General features: G+C 37.1%; 2 protein-coding genes across 6 annotated transcripts in view; one reads left to right on the top strand and one right to left on the bottom strand.

Annotated features, from left to right (window-relative positions):
- The window catches only part of LOC139944484 (cytoglobin-2-like), a 57175-nt gene extending 52264 nt beyond the window's left edge, over window positions 1-4911 (top strand). For all 3 annotated transcript variants that reach the window (XM_071941512.1, XM_071941514.1, XM_071941511.1), the window contains one exon: window positions 613-4911. In XM_071941512.1, coding sequence (XP_071797613.1) covers window positions 613-759 — 147 coding nt within the window. In that variant the 3' untranslated portion in view covers window positions 760-4911. The remainder of the gene's footprint in view (window positions 1-612) is intronic.
- Window positions 4912-7177: 2266 nt separating this feature from the next.
- LOC139943873 (putative RNA-binding protein Luc7-like 1) lies at window positions 7178-20754 on the bottom strand. Of its 3 annotated transcripts, none has more exons than XM_071940740.1 (9): window positions 20588-20754; window positions 17596-17693; window positions 16812-16910; window positions 16176-16286; window positions 13334-13477; window positions 12778-12954; window positions 10325-10443; window positions 9922-10008; window positions 7178-9451 (listed from the first exon to the last, which is right to left on the bottom strand). In XM_071940740.1, the coding sequence occupies exons 1-9, from the start codon at window positions 20646-20648 to the stop codon at window positions 9001-9003; spliced, it is 1347 nt and encodes a 448-aa protein (XP_071796841.1). In that variant the 5' UTR covers window positions 20649-20754; the 3' UTR covers window positions 7178-9000. The 3 variants fall into 3 exon arrangements, with proteins under 3 accessions (XP_071796841.1, XP_071796843.1, XP_071796842.1); XM_071940742.1 differs by lacking the exon at window positions 20588-20754 and adding an exon at window positions 19721-19741; XM_071940741.1 differs by lacking the exon at window positions 20588-20754 and adding an exon at window positions 18161-19710.
- Window positions 20755-20854: the final 100 nt, after the last annotated feature.

Genomic DNA, 20854 nt, shown 5'->3' on the forward strand with positions numbered 1-20854 from the left:
AAGAGTTAAAGACACTGGACACTATTGGTATTTGTCAAAGACCAGTCTTCTCACAAGTTGGTGTATCTCAACATATATATGAAATAACAAACTTGTGAAAATTTGAGCTCAATCGGTCGTCGAAGTTGTGAGATAATAATGAAGAAAAAAAACCTTGTCACACGAATTCGTGTGCTTTTAGGTGCTTGGTTTCGAGACCTCAAAATTCTAAATCTGAGGTCTCGAAATCAAAATCGTGGAAAATTACTTCTTTCTCGAAAACTACGTTATTTCAGAGGGAGCCGTTATTCACAATGTTTTATACCATCAACCTCTCCCCATTACTCGTTTCGAAGTAAGGTTTTATGCCAATAATTATTTTTTGAGCAATTACCAATAGTGTCCACTGCTTTCTTTAAGACTGGTCTTATCTCGAGTTGGGACGAGTTGTACTCAACCTAACTTAGGACTTTAGTTATCTCCTAAGGACAAGTCATAAGTTAAGACTTGTGCTAACTCTTTTTGAAATCGACAGTGCCTTTAGTGCCTTTTATTTTGCGTCTAAATGCTCACGAATCGGTAATATTATTTGTTTGATAACTGACCGCTATTTCTATATTTTTCTTTCTGCAGGAGTTAGGAGGCATCTTCCTGAATACGATGGATGAACTTCTCGGCGACAAGTTCACACCCAAGGCCAAGGATGCGTGGGGCGTCGCCTACGGTTTCATGTGTAAAGTCATCCTCAGCAGCATGGATGAAGTGCAAGCACCCCAATGATTTTCCCCATAATTATTCCAATTTCCTTTATATATGAAAATAATATCTCCCTAAAATGTCTGTGAACAGTAAAGGAAACCGTTTATATGCCTTAGAAGGCGTTTGATTTGAATGGGGGAAGGGTATTAAAGGCAGAGTTAACTAAGTCCAATGATCATGATAAGTTAAGTTACGAAAAGGCATGGTATACTTTGTCAAAGACAAGTATCACTGTCAACTTACCTGTGAACATTTGGACTTAATTGGTCATCGAAGATGCAAGAAAGTAAAAAAAAAAAAATCCCTACGTGCGTTCAGATGCCCGGGAAAGGCTTCATAACTGAAGCCATTCTCGGATTCAAATTAATTTGTGAGGTAAAAAATTTCCCATTTCTCTGAAACTATGTTACTTCAAAGGGGTCGTTTATAACGATGTCTTGTAATATCAACAGCTCTTTAGTGCTCTCACAAGATAAGTTTTATATGCTCATTAATTTGTGGGGTAATCACCGAATGTATACCTTCCCTTTAATCCCTTTAGCCACTCAGTGACTAAACAACAGTATACACATCCAACGATGAAAAAGTATATAGAGAACAACACTTGAGAAGTTAAAAAAGAGTTAGTGAAATTATGCCCGGTAATGTGTACTCTTTGGGCTGCGTATTATAGTAATTGTAGTTAAAACATGTCAATGCAACAACCATACTTTACTTCTTTTCTTCAAGCAGGCTATTTTGAAGGGAAAATTGTCAAGATATTACATTAAAAGCCACCCTGCAAAGGTTCAGTTGAATACAGAATCTATAAAACTGTCAATTTTTACCAACTTAAGGTCGTGACAGATAACAAAACTAGGCTTTCGGATACATTGTTTTCCGGACTATTAAAGTATGACCATTACCCTTGAACAGTTTGGTATCCTTTCCAGAACAAATCAGCAACAACACGGAATTGCACGAGACTTTGAAGGTTGAGAAACCCAAGTTGGATATGGATTATTTGGAGCTGTAATTTGAAAACAGATGAGCACGTTGTCATCACCTCCTTAATCAACCAAAATGTTGCTCTAAAAACACCAATGAAGGTCGGCTTTCCTGCACATAAAAACCGGAAATGACTTTTCTCGTTCCATTTTGAAGCTTTATATAATTGCAAACACAGCACAGCCTGAAAACCCATGTAGGTCGAGTTGGCATAATGGTAAAACAACGCAACGCATTGGAAAACCGGCACACTGTGTTTTTGAATTCTGTGTAATAAACCGTCACATATATGGTGCGACCACATAATGGGTTCCGGATTATTCGTGTAGCATGGTAATGGGCCCGTATTTCCGACAAAATTATTGACAATTTTTGTTGTACCTTTAAAGTTGTGTTTCCAGCTTCAAAATGTTTAGCCTATGATTCGAGTCGTCAACTGATACTTCCGCAAACACAAAGAAAACCGCTCAAAAGATCAAAGAAAACCGATATCCGGTCAGATCCCCGGTCCCTTTATTTTATAAATTAATTACTGAGGTTATCCATTTTCAGTTATTCATTAAGTTTGAACTCAATCAGGCATATAGTGAATTCAGAATAACACCTTCTTCCAATTCTAAAAAGTACTATACCAAAATAATATGAATACAATGTTTCGGTACAGGTTTGGTTACGGCTAACTGCGTCTACTGTTATAAGAACAAGATGGTTGTAAACGCCATCAGCCAGAACCAAATACACGGCCAAACAAGTGAGGCTTGTTGAATCAACCTCGAGCCCATGGTTTATCACTCAATATACGCCCATCCCGTTGTGGGCTTGAACACCCACCAGGGCCCAAAGGAACAGGGCCCAATTTCATAGAGCTGCTTAAGCAGAAAATATTGCTTAACAATTTCATGGCAGAAATGAGCAGGATACCAGTCACAAATTGTATTTTTCACATGGTAGTTTGGCTGGTCACCTTATTCGCGTGAGACTTTTTTTGTACTCAAGTAGCTCTATGAAACTATAGGCCTCAGAACCTCGGGTTTTGATTATGAAAGCAAAAAGCAAGGTCTCAAAACCTCTCCAGGGTTTGGCACCAGCAAGGGCATTGGGTATAAACCATGGTGTACGAGGTTGATGGTTTCTTTTTTTGATTCCGAATGTGTTATTAAAATATGCAGTGAAATAGTATTCGACAGATGTCATAAATATAGCCGCTTATAAGAAGGTATAAAGGTAAAACAAGATGTGATCTTTTAAGAATTGTTTTAATATTGTAAAAATTAATGATTGATCGGTGTCAAGGTAAAGTTGGATTCGTTATAAGAATGGCACGTCGCCATGGTTACGGAGTTTTATACTATAATATTACTGAATTCACAATGTAGATTACACAATGGTGTTTTGTAAAAGGAGATGCATATTGTATCCTGCCATTTTTATTACACATTATATTACAATAGGACATATAGCTTTACGGTGTTTTCGGACAGTGACGCTAAATTTTTGGCAAATAATGTTAGTTTGTCCTTTTAGGCCTATGCTTTTTAAAAGTGTTGTTTTTGTAAGCTAGTTTCTCCCAACAACAAACTTGAGATGATGTTGTAAACAGGAGCTGCTTTTCACTATCACTGTTATTAAACCTCCTGGGTCAGATTTAACTCGGACCCCGGGAAAGTAAAAAGCGGGAAAGTAAAAAGCGGATTTCCAAGTTTGGCTAAAATTTGTGTACTACTTGGTGTATGTCTATTTGCGTCAGTCATCAATGCCTTTTGTTTTAGCAGTGTGCTGTGTGTGTATAGCCATTTCAACAAAACCTTACGTAATATGTCACCTGACTGGGGCGCCCTCTCCGAGTAAAAAAAAATATAGGTTGCTCACTGGCCAATCCCGTGCGTCGCGCGTAGTAAGATGGCGGTGAAATGACGTCTATGCACAATGTTGACGTTTCTGGTGTCCATTTAAAACGAATATTCCTGACTTTTACATAGTTTATTGTATATAGTATAGTAGTCAATTTGTACTAATTAAAATATTATATAACATTTATGTTAGTTTTTAGAAGTGTACAAAACAAACATTGTATCAGTACACGACATACTTATATACATTGTACATGACAGACCTCCCGCGCTGCTGGCCGTTGAAAATATGACGTAATCCTGGCGATATCCTGTCGGAAAGTGTGACGTAATTCCACTTCAAACATACTGGCTCTTTGGCTGTTTCCACGGCTTTGTTGCCAAAAAAAAACCGATACAAATTATTATTATTATTTTTTTAAAGGGGAAGTATTCAATTCTGGATTTTGCCTGCCGAAAAAAAAAAACGGGAAACAAAATTTCTTCGAACATGTTTCAGAGGATCAGAAAAATGGTAAACCGCCATCTTTCCCGAATGCCGGGAGGGTGAGGGGGGGGGGGGGGGGCACATGATATTTTAGGCTCAAAAGATTATAATTGAACTTGTATTAAAATCTCGAGGGAGACTTATTAGGTTATGCCATTTATAGTTTTTAAAATAAGAATATCTACTGTTTTTCTTTCTTGAAATGATGCTTGTAAATATTAAGATGGGTGCGTAATCTTTTAATGCGATTTTATTTTAGAGCGAGGAAGATATACTTCTAATTCAGATTTTGCAATTCGTGTTCAAAATAAATAGAATTCTGAAGAAAGAACAAAGCAACAAAAGAACAGGTAGTTCTTAGACCAACCAGGGGAACGAGTTTCATCCGTAACAACCTCATTCTCACCACAGGATCACCAACAGTGATCACTCTATACACAGCCACCATCTTGATCATACCTAGTATCCAGTAGTAATAAGCGCTAATATTCAGTGCGCTGAAAGGTACCAGACTATTTTTTACTACCAGCCTCGGTTTGGTTTCACTGGTTTAGATTGGATCAAATCAAGATGGTCACACAATGGTAAAGGTCTATTACATGTACATGGTTCTTGTTGTCAATTATTATTACTATTATTTGTTGTGTTTTGACTACAAAGAACTATAGGTTGTATAATGTTATTTCATAATTATTTTGCACGGTGATAGTTCACTTAGGAAAACCAATCTGCTTAATATTGTAAGAATACAGTGTAATAACCAAAATTAATCAAATTAAGTACATGTTTAATATCATTGAATCTAATTATAACTGTATTTGTTATACCATGAATAAACAATTCCAAATAAAATAACCCATAACGACTCAAAACAGATGAATCATTTCACGGGATGAGAGTGTATGAAAGTTCTAAACATTAATCTGATAATAGTTTCCTCTTGGGTGGGAATGAAGCTCCCTGAGAAAAACAGACTGTCTATATCATTTCAAATAGGTGGGGTCTGGGCCCAATTTCATAGAGCGGAACTTGCTAAGCACAACACAATTATGCTTAATACCAGAATAAAGTTAGGCCTACCAGCCAAATTAGCACGCCACAACCTGCTCGTTGCTGCTTGGCAGACAATGATATGATGAAATTGGTCATAGTTATAACAAGAGCCTAAGTTTTTCATCTTTGTTTAATGGCAAGTTTGCCAGTTTCAAGAAAATCCGATCGTGCAGGGAGAAAATCACGAAATCAGGAAAATTCCTGACAAGTCACGTGTCAAATCCAAATGAATTTAAACCATATTTGTTCCCAAAAATAAGTTTTCCATCACGATGAGAACTGGTATTTAATATATGAAACGTAGTATACCATGGTTTACTTTTGCACAATGCAGTTACCACAAAACATTTTACACAACACAGCCCCAAACAAACTCCCCTCTAAAAGTTTCCAGGGCTGTACACAAATACAATCTACTAGCTTGACGTAAATTCTGTTCGGAACTGGGCCCACTTAAAGATGGAATGCAGAAAAATATTTCACGGCAATTTGGGAAACTATTGCAAACAATTGGTCTACAAGGGCACTGAGCCACTACGTATAGGTAGGATTTTTCTGTAGGCCTACTTGAACATGTGTTGTCCTTGCTACACACATTTTACGAAACTGGGCAATCATACTTCTTCACAACTATTAAGCCTTATTTTTACACTTCTGCAAGCGAAGTATCTCGTCCCTTTCGCCTTTATATGGTGTGCAGTGAGGGGCAAAATATTGTTACCTGCTGGGGCCGAGTGAGGGTTGGGACTCCGTTCCCAGAAACCTTGCCGCCCCGCCCCATCGGTTTATAGTATCAGCATTGTATAAAATCCTTAAGCAACAATAACACTTTTGATCAAATTTGTCTTTGAACTTGACAACTCAATCATTGATAAAAGTGACAACTCCTATGATTGGAATTTCCTGTTTGTGGTTGATGTGGTTAGGCAATGCGTGCCAAATCAACCCTTTTAAGCGTAATTAATGTGCGGTTCCGTACGCATTGTAGTTATGTGGTAAAGTATAAAGCAATTCTACCGAACTATTTTTTGAGAAAACAGAATTAGCTGTTGCAGACAACTTCCCAGCTATTTCTTGACCCCTCCCACTTTCAATTAAAACTTTATAGCTTAGTAAGTCAATGATCCATGCAAATTGCTTCCAGTTGCTTTAGAAGAACTTGTCTGGTCTTTTTGTTCTGTCAACAAGGTCCATTTCCATAAAGCCTAAGCACAGAAAATAGTTGCTTAACAGAAACTGGCTACCAGCCAAATTTCCATTAAGTTTAGATTGATGCATTTGGTACCCCTGTTCAGATGAAATTGTGTCCGCCATGCAATACTGTCCGCTCCGGACACTTTTGCATATGCAATCGTGTTCGGGGCTATGCAAAAACTGTCCGGCGGACATGTACATAACTGTACATGTATGTGCACGCGTAATCGAGCGTGTATGCACTGAACCTATATACGTATATGCAGCATGAATATTCACGTATTTTATGATTGCAGCGAATACCCTACGGCCGAACATTTCCATGTCATTCATTACCTTGTACAAAATGGCGAATGTGTTCCGTTGAACCAAGGGCGTTTAATTTACTACAAGGACGGTTTTGCACGGGGGCGGACACAACTGCATATGCAATAGTGTCCGGTTATTTTATATACATGTATAAGTTGTGATAACATGTACGAGTTATTTTTTTCATTGCCTTTTCTATGGTGTTATAATTTTGTTGATTGTCTCGTTTTGGTGTTTGTCATTGTTTGTTTTTGTTGTTCTTATTGTACAATGTAATTTTGCTGTATTTTGCTTACTCTTTTTAGCTTAATGTTTGTAAAACACTGTACAGCGTTTTGAGATTTTTTATGTAAGACGCTATATTAAAAATAAATTATTATATTATTATTATTATTATTATTATAAACGAAGTGTGGGACTTGGACAATACTGTTTACCGAAAGTGTACAATGGCTTTAACAAGAACATCTTCATGAAATTGGGCCCTGGTAGCCAACCCATTCTCACACAATTTGAGATGACAGAGACCGGTGAAAACAACACATACCATTCTTTTAAATTACAATTAGAAAATGTTTCTTTAATTCAACATGTTGTGACATTAAATAATAGTCGCAAAGGACATTGTGTCCCTGAATTGAGTTTTAAACGAATAAGGTACTTAGCAATATTGTACAGCAGTTAGGATACATCATACACAATGTACAGTGAGAATAATTAATAAGTGACAAGAGGTGAAGAAAAAAGTACCAGGTTTATAGTCAATTAGTCATCCGAATAAAACAAATTGTATTTCCAATCTGATTACTAAATAATAAACAACAAAGGGAATTTGGAGTTGAACAAGTAAAAGTTATGTAGGATTTGAATCTTTGCATGGTGGAAATACGATATGGAAAGGTTTGCAGTGCTTTCGCCAGAAGATGATCAGTACATACTGACCAAAAAACAGCGAGTTGAAACCAACAGTTCCTTTCAAAACCACTCCAACTCTACATTTAGAGATGGTCATTACATGGTATTACTGCATACCTTCCCACAAGGAAAAGTTAAACAAAGAAAAATTTACTAGAGTGGGATTTACACCAAAAACCCCCAATCTGAATACTGTGTTCACTATTAAGTGTATACCAGTGACAACACTCTAACAGAATGCTCCTCACCGAAATGTCCTGTGTAAATGGGGAAGATGCAAATAAAAGTGAAGCGGACAAAAATAATTCAGCGCAAAAATTGCTGGGATTGGGGCTTCATTTTCAAACATTTTTCCTGACTCCCCTCTTTTTCCTGCCAAAGTTAATTAATATTGAAAATGATTAAAATCACTATGTACACAGGAAGTTGTTCTAAGCTGTTGTAATTTTTGTATCTTTATTTAAGCAATGGTAAAAAGCTAACTTCAAACCCTTCAAACAATTCAAAGTTCCTGAAAACACAACTTCACCTTGGGTATTTATACAACCAAAACGTTGCAGTCCATGTAGATAAGTTCATCAATTTTCATTTTTGCAATAAAGGTCTACATTGAAACAAACCACAATGTGTTTAAATAATCTAAGCCTCTATTTGGTTTTCCAAACTTTGAGAATCAACCAACATGTCTGAGACAAAACATGGCAGTATCCCTCCCACATCCCAACACAAACAAAAGTTATACCATGAGCTAGCATAAACAATCACATCTCGAGCAAAGCTTTGAAAGATAATATTTCACATAAATCAGACAGTTACTTTCTTGTATCAGAAAGTAAGGAAAAAGTTGATTGTTTGAGCACTTTGCAAGCCTGATGGCTTTCCATAACTTATGATTAAAGAATGTGTTGGCACATTAAACAAATGTGAATAAAGATACGAACCACTAAGCAAGTGCCAGGTGACTAATAGACCCGTTGCACAATGCACAGCACACCCACAAACACATATCCTAGCCGCCATTTTGGGGGTCAAAATCATGCACAAACATATGCAAAAGATACGACTCCTAGAAAGATGCACATTCTTCGAAGGTGTGTTCGGCATTGTGCAAGGGGGTTATACAAATCGTTAGACCCCCCTTGCATAATGCGACACGCTACATGTATGCTGAGGTCACAAGCACATTTACACATACAAAGACCAGCTATCATCAAATCACCCTGCCTCCTTTTGGCCTAAGGGATGGCGGTTCTTGAAAGTGTGACAACATTATGCAAGGGGTCTATAAAGGAATATGCTACATTTATCAGACATGCAACTTTCTAACTGCAGAAAAAGAGAAAAATGGAAATGGCCAACAACTTTTGTACAATGTTTTTCAGTTTTCTATGGCACAGTTTTGAAAAGTAAGAGAGGAAATCAGCTGCTCAGCTAAAAAGTTGCATGCCTGATTTATAGTTTACTGATTCAAGGACTATCTCCAGTCTCGCCTTCTTCCATGGTGTCTCTCTCAACCTTTGCATCTCCCATTGCATCTACTCCATTATGTGCCATTTTGGGGCTCTCGCCATCACCTCTAAAAGGAGATGCCTCTGGGCTCCCTTCCTTCCTTACGGGAGAACCTTCTACTGCCCTCTCTTGTTCAGGGTCCTCTGCCTTCCTCCGTCCAAAAGACTTCTCTTGAGACTCAGATCTGGAACGTCGCTTTTTCTCGCGGGAATCTGAGCGAGACCGCCTCCTTCTATCGTCTCTGTCTCGTGATCGTCTCCGATCGCGTGACCTGGATCGACGGGAACGAGAGCTTCTATGTTCTCGGGAACGGGAGCGACGACGGCGATCTCGAGAGCGTGATCGGCGGCGACGATCTCGGTCTCTGGATCGTGAACGGCGACGTTTATCCCTTGAGCGAGATCTAGACCTGTGAACGACAACCAAAACAACGGACCTTAATTTTCATCTATGATTCACTTTTTGTAAGAAGTTACTGAAATACATTAAGCTGATCTAAAACATTGAATCTCTTTTCCCCAAATTTAAACCCAATTAAATGATCACAGATGTAAGTTAGTCAAATTTATTAGAACCTTTATGTCAGAATATGTCGACATATTGAGAAAGAAAACCATGAAGGCAATTCTGTCTTCGTATCAGAACAATCATTGCTGATGGATCGTGGGTAATTTGAGCATGGTACCAGGAGACGCTTGTTCTGTGATGTCACATGATTTCTCTAATTCCATTGAGACACAAGCAAAATGCAGGTTAACTGGGGGTGGCTGTAATTGATTGACTAATTGATTGATCTGGTTCTTTCTGAAAATATTTTAAAGAATTTCCAAAGACTTCGGTGAGACCCTAACCTACAGGCAATATGAATTGAGAACTCACCTTCGACGACGATCCCTGGAGCGTGATCTAGAACGAGAGTGGCGCCGGCGACGTGATCTGGAACCAGATCGTGATCGAGATCTCTTCCTAGAAAGAGCAAAAATTGAAAATAAAATAAAAAGTTAAACAAGATAATATCCTATCGTCATAAAATAGTACTTTACTCTGAAATGCGCAAAGACATTACAAAAAACTGCTTTTAAATAGTGTCCTTCATCTCATCAATAACACTTATGGATCACAAAGTTACACAACAGCAAAACAGAAGACTTCTTGACACCTGTTTATACAACTGGTTTATAAAATTGCAAAGTAAAACGATCACAAAATGGATGAAACTGAGCAGTATGCATCAAGACCCAATTTAATGTTGAACACCTGCCATTTCTTAAGGAGAACTGACCTGCGTTCCTTTCGCTCTTTTTCTCGCTCCTTTTCTCGTTCCAGACGTTCCTGGTCTTGCTGCTTCCTACGTTCAGCTCTCTCTACCTCGTAAGCTTCTTTCTTTTCAGCCACTTTTGTCTGAAATAGAAAACAATTAATCATGAATATCAATAACAAAAACCTTAAAAACACTCTTTCTATTATATAAAATACATCAATAGCATTTAGGCCTAAGGTAAGATTTGATAAAATAAATTTTGTACTGATATAATTTTTTTTTTTAAAGAAACAAGCATTTTGATGGGCATTTTTAGTTGATCATATATAGAAAAACTCCTGTTTCAAGTTAACTATCCAAAATGACTAATGGGATTGAGACATCAAATTATCAAGATATCAAATCATTAGACATCAAATCATTAAGATATCGAATCATTAAGATATCTAATCGTTAACGTGTCAAATATTAACATATCCAAACATTACGATATTAAATCATTAAGATATCAAATCATTAAGATATCAAATCATTAAGGTATCAAATCATTAGGATATCAAATCATTAGGATATCAAATCATTAAGATATCAAATCATTAAGATATCAAATCATTAAGATATCAAATCATTAAGATATCAAATCATTAAGAATCAAATTATACAGACATCAAATCATGAAGGTATCAAATCATCAATACATCAAATCATCAAAGAATAAAATCATTTAACAATCCTGTTTTAGTGACAAAAGAAAAGTAAGAAGGTTATGATGATGAATTACGGCAATAAAAATAACCAGTACTGAATTGGAATGAACATGGTTTAGATATCAAATCATTAAAGAATCACATCATTAAAGTATCACATCATTATGGTATCAAATTATTCAGGGAATACACAACTAAAGTATCAACCAGTAATAAAGGTACAAATCATTGCAGTATCAAATCATTGAAGTATCAAATCATTGCAGTATCAAATCATTGAAGTATCAAATCATTGAAGTATCAAATCATTGAAGTATCACAGCATTGAAGTATCACAACATTGAAGTATCAAATCATTGCAGTATCAAATCATTGCAGTATCAAATCATTGAAGTATCAAATCATTGAAGTATCAAATCATTGAAGTATCAAATCATTGCAGTATCAAATCATTGCAGTATCAAATCATTGCAGTATCAAATGAGGTCATTGAGGTCTGAACGCACTACCTCTTTAAGAGTACCTCTCACTAAAACTGCCACATATGGTGATAGGCAGTTTGGAAAGGCGGCTGCTACACTCTGGAACTCTCTGCCCACATCCCTAAGAGACTTAACAGAACTGAACAAATTTAGGAGCGCACTGAAAACTCATCTATTTAAAGTTGAATATTTTCACTGAATGGTTTAGTGATTTTTAATTGTCAATAATCCATGTGTTTTTTTAGCCTACTATTAATGCTTGCAATGTGTGACAGTGTTTTGCATTTGAGATTTTAGACCTAATTGCTTTTTAATACTTTAGGTTTTCTATTGATTAAGTTTGTTGTTGAATGTTTTTAAGAATGTTTACTCCCGTTGTTATAATTCAGTATTTTCTTATGTTTTAGTTTGTCTATTTTTCGATGTTCAGCGCCCTAGAGCATGTTTACACATGATTAGGGCGCTATACAAGTTTTGGTATTATTATTATTATTATTAAATCATTGAAGTATCACAACATTGAAGTATCACAGCGTTGAGGTATACAAATCAGTAGGTATCAGATTATTGTGGAAGGAAATCATTAATAACAAATGATTCAGATATCAAATAATTAAGACATCAAATTATTCAGGTACCAAATTGTCCATGTACCCAATCATTCAGGTAACAAATCATAAATTTAAAAAAATAATTGAGGAATCAAATCATTGAGAAATTACATCTAATAAAACATTGACAAATCCTGTGAAAAGTTCAACAAATTGGGTGATTCTGTTTAAATGACAAATGAAGAGACAACAAAGGGTTTTGATGAACAATTATTTCAATCAAAACAAACAGTAGTGAATGGCAATTTTTCAGTCAGAATTACCTCCCTGGATGGTTGCCACTAAAATCAACTTGATTAGTCAGCAATTTTTCAGATTGCAACCAACGGTCCTGGGATTACTTGGAGGCCATGGTCTTTGGTGCCCGGGGTCTTGGCCTTGGTGCCCCTCCAAATGTTTCCCATAGACTTCCAATGTTTGCAAAAAGAAAATGGCCTTGCCCTCTCAGTTGTCATTTCAATAAATGACAATTATAAATAATGTTATTCCATATGAATTTACAGGAAATGTTGTTTTTCTGGCCTTACCTTCAAATCCATTAACTTTTCCCTGATCTCAATGAAGCCAAGGTGGAGCTTGCCCCCGAAGTGGTCAGTTGTCATTTCAATAAATGACAATTATAAATAATGTTATTCCATATGAATGTACAGGAAATGTTGTTTTTCTGGCCTTACCTTCAAATCCATTAACTTTTCCCTGATCTCAATGAAGCCAAGGTGGAGCTTGCCCCCAAAGTGGTCAGCGAGTCTGCGGTCATTGTCCTGCAGGCCCAGGTATGCAGAGCAGACTTCACAGACACGGAGCTTCTGCTGCTGATAGGTAGACGCTGGCATCGAGTTCTTGTACTCCTCCTGTCAGGAAACATGAGAAGCAACGATGACTTAGGTTTAGAAGGATAATCTCTGTTTAGAAGGATGATCTCCATTAGAAGGATGATCCAAGTTTAGATGGATGATCTAAATTTAGAAGGATGATCTAGGTTTAGAATTAGAAGGATGATCTGCTTGCTCTGTAAGGAACAACGGTGATTTAAAGTGCCAAATTCAGCGATAAATGAGGCTTAATCTTTCAAGATATGCTACCAAAAATGGAGAACTAGATATTGGAACAAAACAAAGGGCTGTGATTTTCTTCTCTCATGATTCAAACTTCACATCTTCCAAAGACACATCCAATGCCTCTAAGAAGAAATAAGGACATTTGTCTTAAACCTGGCTGGCTCTTACTCACCTCTGCTTCAAACTTCTTCTTCTTGATCTCTTCCACCTCAGCCATGATCCTCATGGACTCTTCCACGTCGCCCTTTTCTCCGAGAGCTTCTGCCTCCGCAAGCTTTATGCCGATCTCCTCTCCGATCTGGTGAACACGATCAGCCTAAAGAGTGTGCCAAGACGTTGGGAATTAAGGAAACACAGATGGTTGTTAGAGAGGGCGACCGAGGCGTTGACCAGGTGACTTTGGTGGGTACAAACAGCACCAAATAATGCACTTTAAAAAACGTTTCATTTGATAGTTTTTCTTTCAAATGAGGTTAAGAAATGATAACAGCTTTTGTCACATAATTTATGTAGGCCTAAACTTCTGTGAAAAAGATTGTGGTCCATGGAAACTTCCAAGGTGCAAAACAAAACAGTGGTTAATTTTACCTCAGCTCAAAACAAAGTAATTCTCACAATCAAAAATCAATATCAACTTTCAAAATCAAAAGCTCTTTTCAATGGTTTAACTTTGATAGCTGATTTGCTGGTCTGATGATGCCAAAATCCTGCAACTCAACTGCAGGGCTAAATTTTGCCGATGCTGTAAAAAATACCTGAAAACCAAGGAAGTCACACTTTTTGCTGCTGTAAGTTGTCACCAATGACACCTGGTCCTATTCACACTTAATCTCACGCACAAAAAAAACTTGCTAGTTTGATACGTTGTCTACATTTTTTATTATACCCAACTATCATCTATCTATTTGCCCCTTGCAAACTATTGGTATCATGTACCTTCAATTTTTACTTCGGTTAGAATCAGGACTTTCAATTCTGTATCATCCAGCAGACACTGAATGGCATGGTTGCCCACAAACAAATCTTGGTCAAAATATTTTGTGAGTCTTGTACTTTCTGAAAAAATTACCACAAACAGCCATGGAAATAGAATTTTATACGGACAACCAGACTATTCCAAAAATTGGCTCAGAGAGAAATCTTTGAGAGATCAGATCAGTAGCAAAAGGCACCACAGTGCAATTTGCCAACGCTGAAAATGCTCTTGAAAATATCTGATATTATTCTGCCATTCCACGTTTTCTGAAAGCTGTCTACTGGATGACTGTTTATCTGTGATGGGTATTTTTTCAGTGTAATAAAGACCACCAATCAGACAAGTCTCTAGATTTTTCTTCAAGACATAAAAAAAAGCATACAATCAAAGAGGGCAAAGAACAATCATGTAAGAGGTATTTGTTGTTATTCTTTTTGACTTACAAACTCCTCTTATATATCCCTCCAATTTAACCCAACGGCAGCTTAGCAAGAGGCCTGTTGGCATTGGTTGCATCTGTCCAAGGAAAGAATGAGTGGAATATTGAGATGACGTTCTGGGTGCAGTTGACGAGTCAAAGAAGGGGGTCAGGGGAGGTAAAGATATGTATAAGGTTATAGATAAACAGCGCTACTTATAGATGCTGCAAGGCTGGGGGTGCACAGGTCAAACGCCTGAAGTTATTCCTGATGGCAGTTATCTTCAAAGCTGGTAACTGAACAGCAATGTGCTACTTGGATGTCCAACTTAATTGGCACTGAATTGCGTTAACCCTCCTACCCTCACTTCTATTTTCCAGTGAGTTGACTCGCCATGTGAAAATATTAACCCTGCACAGGCAGTGTGTGTTGGGGGAACACTTCTGAACAGAACTATCCAAGTCCTGTGTAGATGCACTCAACCACTGAACTGTGCTACTGTGCCTCACATAGGTCATCTATTCTTTAAAACAACGTGGGTGTAGTTCGCACTCACCATATGACTGCATCTATCCTTCAAAACCATTTGTTATACCTCGGTGACAAATTGTGAAGTTTTATTGTGGTTTCGAGAACCAATCACATAACACAACACAAAGACACAAGTTACATATATCTCAGGGTCGGGAAACATAGAAAGTGATGTACACCGGTGTACATCACCTTGATGGTTCCCACCGTTGATTGATTTCCAACGCTGTGTACGAAACACCCGCAGGTTTGAGGGAACAGTGAAGAATTGTTTCTTATTTGAACTGTTCGTCTACTTATTAACTTGTTGACTTTCACAGTACAAGAGCAACTAGACTAATGTTTGAAGATGAAAACCATGTTACCAAGATATAACAATTGTATGGTGGATAGTGGATGGCAGGACAGTAGGAGGGCTAACTGAATATCTATATTCCATGCAGCTTTTGCTCGCAATGATTTGGTAGAAATCCTCACATTAAAGGGATGCAGATGTTAATTAAATGCTTCTGCTGATGAACGATTATGAATACCACATTGTTGACTTTCACAGTACACTTTGTTAAATGCAAAGTATCAAGCTCCTTGGAAAACTAGTTCTCAATCCAAAAGTACCTTTGTTGTACTACGGTTAATGACTGTAGCTTTGGGTTAAAGAGGGAAAATGTACTTTTTAGAATGTGGGTCTGGGGTGTGAGAAGAGCAACTAGACTTTTGGAAAAGTTTTGTTACTTAAAGGCAGTGGGCACGTTTGACAGAAAAAAACGACTACAAAATTTACTGGGTTTATTGATAAAATTACACTAAATGACTGTATTGGTTAGTTCTTGCCAGAACAACTTGCCACCTTCAAAGGGTGCCTGTATCTTGTTAATTGATCCACACAATAATTGGAATAACAACTGCAGTAGCTTTTTCAACATGACAGGTACCAAAGTTCACAAAATGTGCAAGTAGTCCGATGGTTTACACTAACTTTTGAGACATAATGTCTGAATGTTTTTGGCAATATTTAACAAAATCTACATTGGTATGGAAGAGGATCTTGCTGAGGGATATTAGCACCAAAAAATAAAAACAACCTGTACCTTGGAATTGACTTCTTGGCTGAGTGACTCCTGGGTCTCGGCAAGACGCTTCTTGGCAATCTCTGTACGATGGTCGCAGTCTGCTATGAAAGCGTTTAATTGTTGCATGGCCTGCAAGATGAACAAACACCAAACAATCATTAGGTAGGATTTGAAACTTTGTATGGTGGGTTAAACAATTTAGAAAAATAAGGTTTGTTGAAGCACCATGTTACTATCTTTCAAATGAATTATGGCGGTTATGAAAAGATGTGGTGGTTTCACAACTCTGGTTCTGTTCAGAAACACAGCTCCTAGACCCCTTGCAAAATGACGTCAAAAGCACTGAAAACAGTGCCCTCAATGAGGTCAATGAAGACCAAACAATGGCCAAATGTTGTCTGCAGTGCGTACAAGTTTCCAATTTGGCCTCAATGGTTTAAGTGTCTTGCTTAAGAACAAAAGTGTCAAGTCCGGGACTTGAGCCCACACCTCTGCTGAAAAGAAACACCGGAGCTTGAGTCCAGTGCACTTGACCGCTTAGCCTATTTGCTACTTCTCCAGAGTCACCACTTCTTCCTTACAGAGATTAATACAGGTTGTACCCTTAAAAGGTTTCAAATCATTAAATTAAAAGCCTTGACCATTAATACTTACGTCAACATCGTAACCAAACTCTCTGGTCTGTGCTGCATTTTCATAGTCAGCACGTAAGGCTGGGTCATGTATCTTATTACAAGCTCCCAAGTCCATTCTCTGCAAAAAAAAGAAGATAAAATAAAGAATACAAATTTCCGCCCGGCCACACCCATGAAGGCATACTAACTTCACATAAAAGCGGCCTACCATACTGTGAATTTCATAAGTTGGATTAAACTCACTGAAAATGATACTAGGCTAAATGATACCAAGATTAGGAGGGTCTAAGAGAATATAGAGGTTAAGCTAGTACATTTCTTCTTAAAAAGCATAGTATGTTAAGCCCAGGGTTAAAAAAGTACATGTTTGCTCTACGTACACAACCTAGCTATAATGTTTGCATCGTCAAAACGATATTCTAGCTCTTTTCAGGAATCGTCAAGAAAGCAATCTGCAATTTAAAAGCATTTGTTAAAGGAACAGTTGGCTTGCCCCAACAAATTGACCTCTGCCCACAACACGCAGCTTAATGATTTGAGTTTGCACAGGTGGGAATGGCACTGTGAAACTTCAAAGGATAACACGTACGCATTACCGTACACGTCATGCTATAACAAGTACACACATTTAGCTAAGGCCATATCCAAATTGACGTCTACAGCTGCAGCTGTTGCGAAGGGTGTTGCTAAGAACGTCTGATACCTCAACGCATGACGTGGAAGTCTAGCTGTAGCCAAAGCTGTAGCTGGCAATTCAGACACAGCCTTAACCCACTCCATTATTATCTAATGAATGTACTTACGGTTCCTTCAAGAATGGTATGTGGGCAGGCATTAAGTAGGAATGCTCGGCAAACCCGAGGGCTGTCAAATCTCACATGGTTGATGGCTTCCTCCTCTCCTACAACACAAAAGAAAAACATTCACAGGATAATTTTCAGGTTTTATGACTGATATTATGTAACATTGTGGTTGTGAGAATGAAATTTTTGTACAAGTTAGCCAAGAGGACACTTGTTGCTTCATCTGATAGCAACATACTCAGGAACATTTTTTGTCTAGCAATTTGGCTACATGAAACTAGTTGGAGATTAAAAAAAAATTGTATACTTCTTTATTCTGCATAAAATTGAAGATAGAAAATGAACAATCAAACAATATTTCATGAATATCAGATTGAACAGTTCATCATCATCTTTATGGAAGAGTAAAAAAAAAAGATTATTTCCGATGTGTGAATTGTTTTAGAAAGTAAGTAGAGTTGTACATGTAACAGTTAAAAACATCCATGAAACAGTACATGCTGGAATCATGTACATTTATACTATGCACAAGGGAAAAAAATACAATTATTTATTGAATACACACGGAAATGCAGTTATTCTGGATTATCTCTGCAACGAAACGAATCAACTTTGGCTTCTCCGTTTGACAGACCTGATCCAGCATGATGGACGATGACGGCGTGTGTACCTGGCGTAACAAAGTCACAAGGTTAAACTGAAACAGTGGAATGACTTGAAGTCACAGTGAGCTTACCCTCTCACCTATTCCACTCTTACAGTGTGAAGGGTATTATCAGGGACAACCAAATACTGTTTAAAACTACCCATTTGCTTCCTTAATAAGTTATTGCCTGCCTGACAGTGAAACTTGATCCTTGGAACAAATCAATGTCCAAGAACCAAGCCCTCATTCAGATTTATTGCCACAATTTAATTACCTAAAGAGCTCTTTGATCCTACTCAGGCCTGGAATTTAATGGACTCAGTTGCCCTGTTCTTGGCCTTGGTGCGTCCTTAAAAACTTTCCCATAGACTGTAAGATTTTCCAATGGAAGTTCCATTTTTCAAAATGAAGATGAATCAAATTCCAGTCCTGCCTACTTTCAAGTCGTATCAAAAATTCACAAGACTACTCCATGCATGTAATAAACCTGTATTTCATAATTTTTAAAAGCTGCCCATTTCAAAGATTTCCTATTTATCACCTACATGTGCTAGCATGAATTTATCGGTTAATTTTAACGTCAACAATTATTTCACACAAATTATAAAAGGTTTCTTGGAAGTAACCGCGTTGTAATTTCCTCTGCAACCTAAATTTACTTTAAAAATTACATTTGGTTAATCCATAGAACTAAATGTGATACAATTTCTCTTCCATTATTGAAAGTTTAAACGATTCTCCCTACACTATACAATTATACATTAATCATCAATCATGAAACCTCTCAAGTCTACCTGTAAGAAATTTGAATTTTCTTGCAGCCCTAAATGGTATTCATCAAAATCTTGTTTTCAGAGAATGTACATGTATTGAAGTTAATTTATTCAAAGTATTACAAAATTTCCTTTACAAAATGCTTCAGACCCAACCTGCCTAAAATAACTAAGAGTTAGCCTTCATGAAAACAATTTTAAAACTTGAGGTCCCAGGGACTGCGATAAGAAAAAAGTCTAATCCAAAGATTACAAAGGCACTTAAACTACATGTAAATATAAAGTGAAACCACAATGAAACCTAGGTTTGTAACGTTTGACCCATTGTTATCTTACAAGACGGTTTGCTAAGCTGGGATGCCATTCTACTTATCAGCTAGTATAAATTAGTATTTTGTGACAACACGTAAATTGGAAAGAAATATCAACTTACCAAACTCCAGACTACTCGGATATTGCGAACAAAGTTAACATTTTAAATTGAATCTGTTTGTATGCTATCTCACAAGTCAAGAGCACATCATCAACAAGAATCCGTTTTTATTACATATTGAAGCCCTGTTGACAAGTTACAGTGAGTAATCATAAAATTAACGTTGTTGGTTATAATACACCGTCCAGCCAAAATCAGTACAACTGCCTCGTGGTAATTTGGTCGAAGCATAAAAAACAAAAACAAGAACACATTTAAGAACAAACAACTCACGGCAACTGCTTGTCGTAAATGGAAGACTCTTTTGATGCTGTCAAACAATTGTTCTCCTACAAGTACAACAGACGGGCCAAAGAAAGCTGTAAATATCAGGGGTTGAGGGGCTTTCTTTAGCTATGTACCCTAGGTAATGAAATTCTCGGTGTTAACTTTTATCCAAAAGAATTCATGCATTTGTTCGACTAAGCTGGGTTCACTTGTTTAATTTTCAGGGGGCTTTTGTTGGAATTTCTGTGCTGGATGCAATTTAGAAAGAAGAAATATCCTATTTTGTTTTTTCACTGTACATGTAGAAGCAAACACAGAACTACACAGTATATTTTACAGTGATCGTGTCTCTACTCTAAAAATATAAATGCCTTGAATTCAAACACAATTTTTCAACTTTGAATTGGAAAAAAATAAATAACAGAAAAAAAGACTTGAATAGTTTTATTTACCACAATTTTGGGAAAATCACTCCGCCCCCCTGTACCCAGTAACCCATACATGGATTGTAAATAACATAACCATTTGGTCTATGTATATCATTATTTTTTTAGAGACAGGATGAACTGAATGTTGTTCTGCCCATTTGAGGACCCATTTACAAATACTCAAATTTTAAGTGAAATGTAACCAAAACGCCACAAAAAGTAGCTTTGTTGTCTTTTAACGTAATAACATTATCGATTAAATTTTCATATTGCTCTGCTTCACAACATTTAAAACTAAAATCGTTATTGTCACAAGTACAAGTTTATTGTTTATACCAACTTGGTCTTACATTCGCATATGGGCATGGGGTAAACAAAGATGGAGGAAATTGTGTTCAATTATTACAAATTACAATAAAATTCCTTCCTTTTACAATAAACTTACCATTCCTGGTCGTGCCCATCAGCTCGTCGAGCATTTTACGCATCTGCTCCTGGGCAGACATGTTTAGATTCGTTGCAACAAACTGTCACAAAATCTATCGACAAAACCTCAACGAAAAAATATCGACACAACAACGCGGTGGTGCGGTGTTCATTGAATGACGTCATGGAAAATTGCCTCGTTTTCAAATTTCTATACACGATGTACGTAGGATAATAAAGGGGACGCCCTGCCCTAGAAAAATTAACTGAATAATTATGTTTAGTT

Source organism: Asterias amurensis, chromosome 11 (genome assembly GCF_032118995.1).
Source record: "Asterias amurensis chromosome 11, ASM3211899v1".
NCBI lineage: Eukaryota > Metazoa > Echinodermata > Asteroidea > Forcipulatida > Asteriidae > Asterias > Asterias amurensis.

Coding starts and splice junctions, on each gene's coding strand:
- LOC139943873 (XM_071940740.1), bottom strand. CDS start 20,648: ATGTCTGCCCAGGAGCAGATGCGTAAAATGCTCGACGAGCTGATGGGC. Junction 16,911..17,595: donor ATACCATTCTTGAAGGAACC/GTAAGTACATTC, acceptor TTTTTTTTGCAG/AGAATGGACTTGGGAGCTTG. Junction 12,955..13,333: donor AGAAGAAGTTTGAAGCAGAG/GTGAGTAAGAGC, acceptor GTTTCCTGACAG/GAGGAGTACAAGAACTCGAT.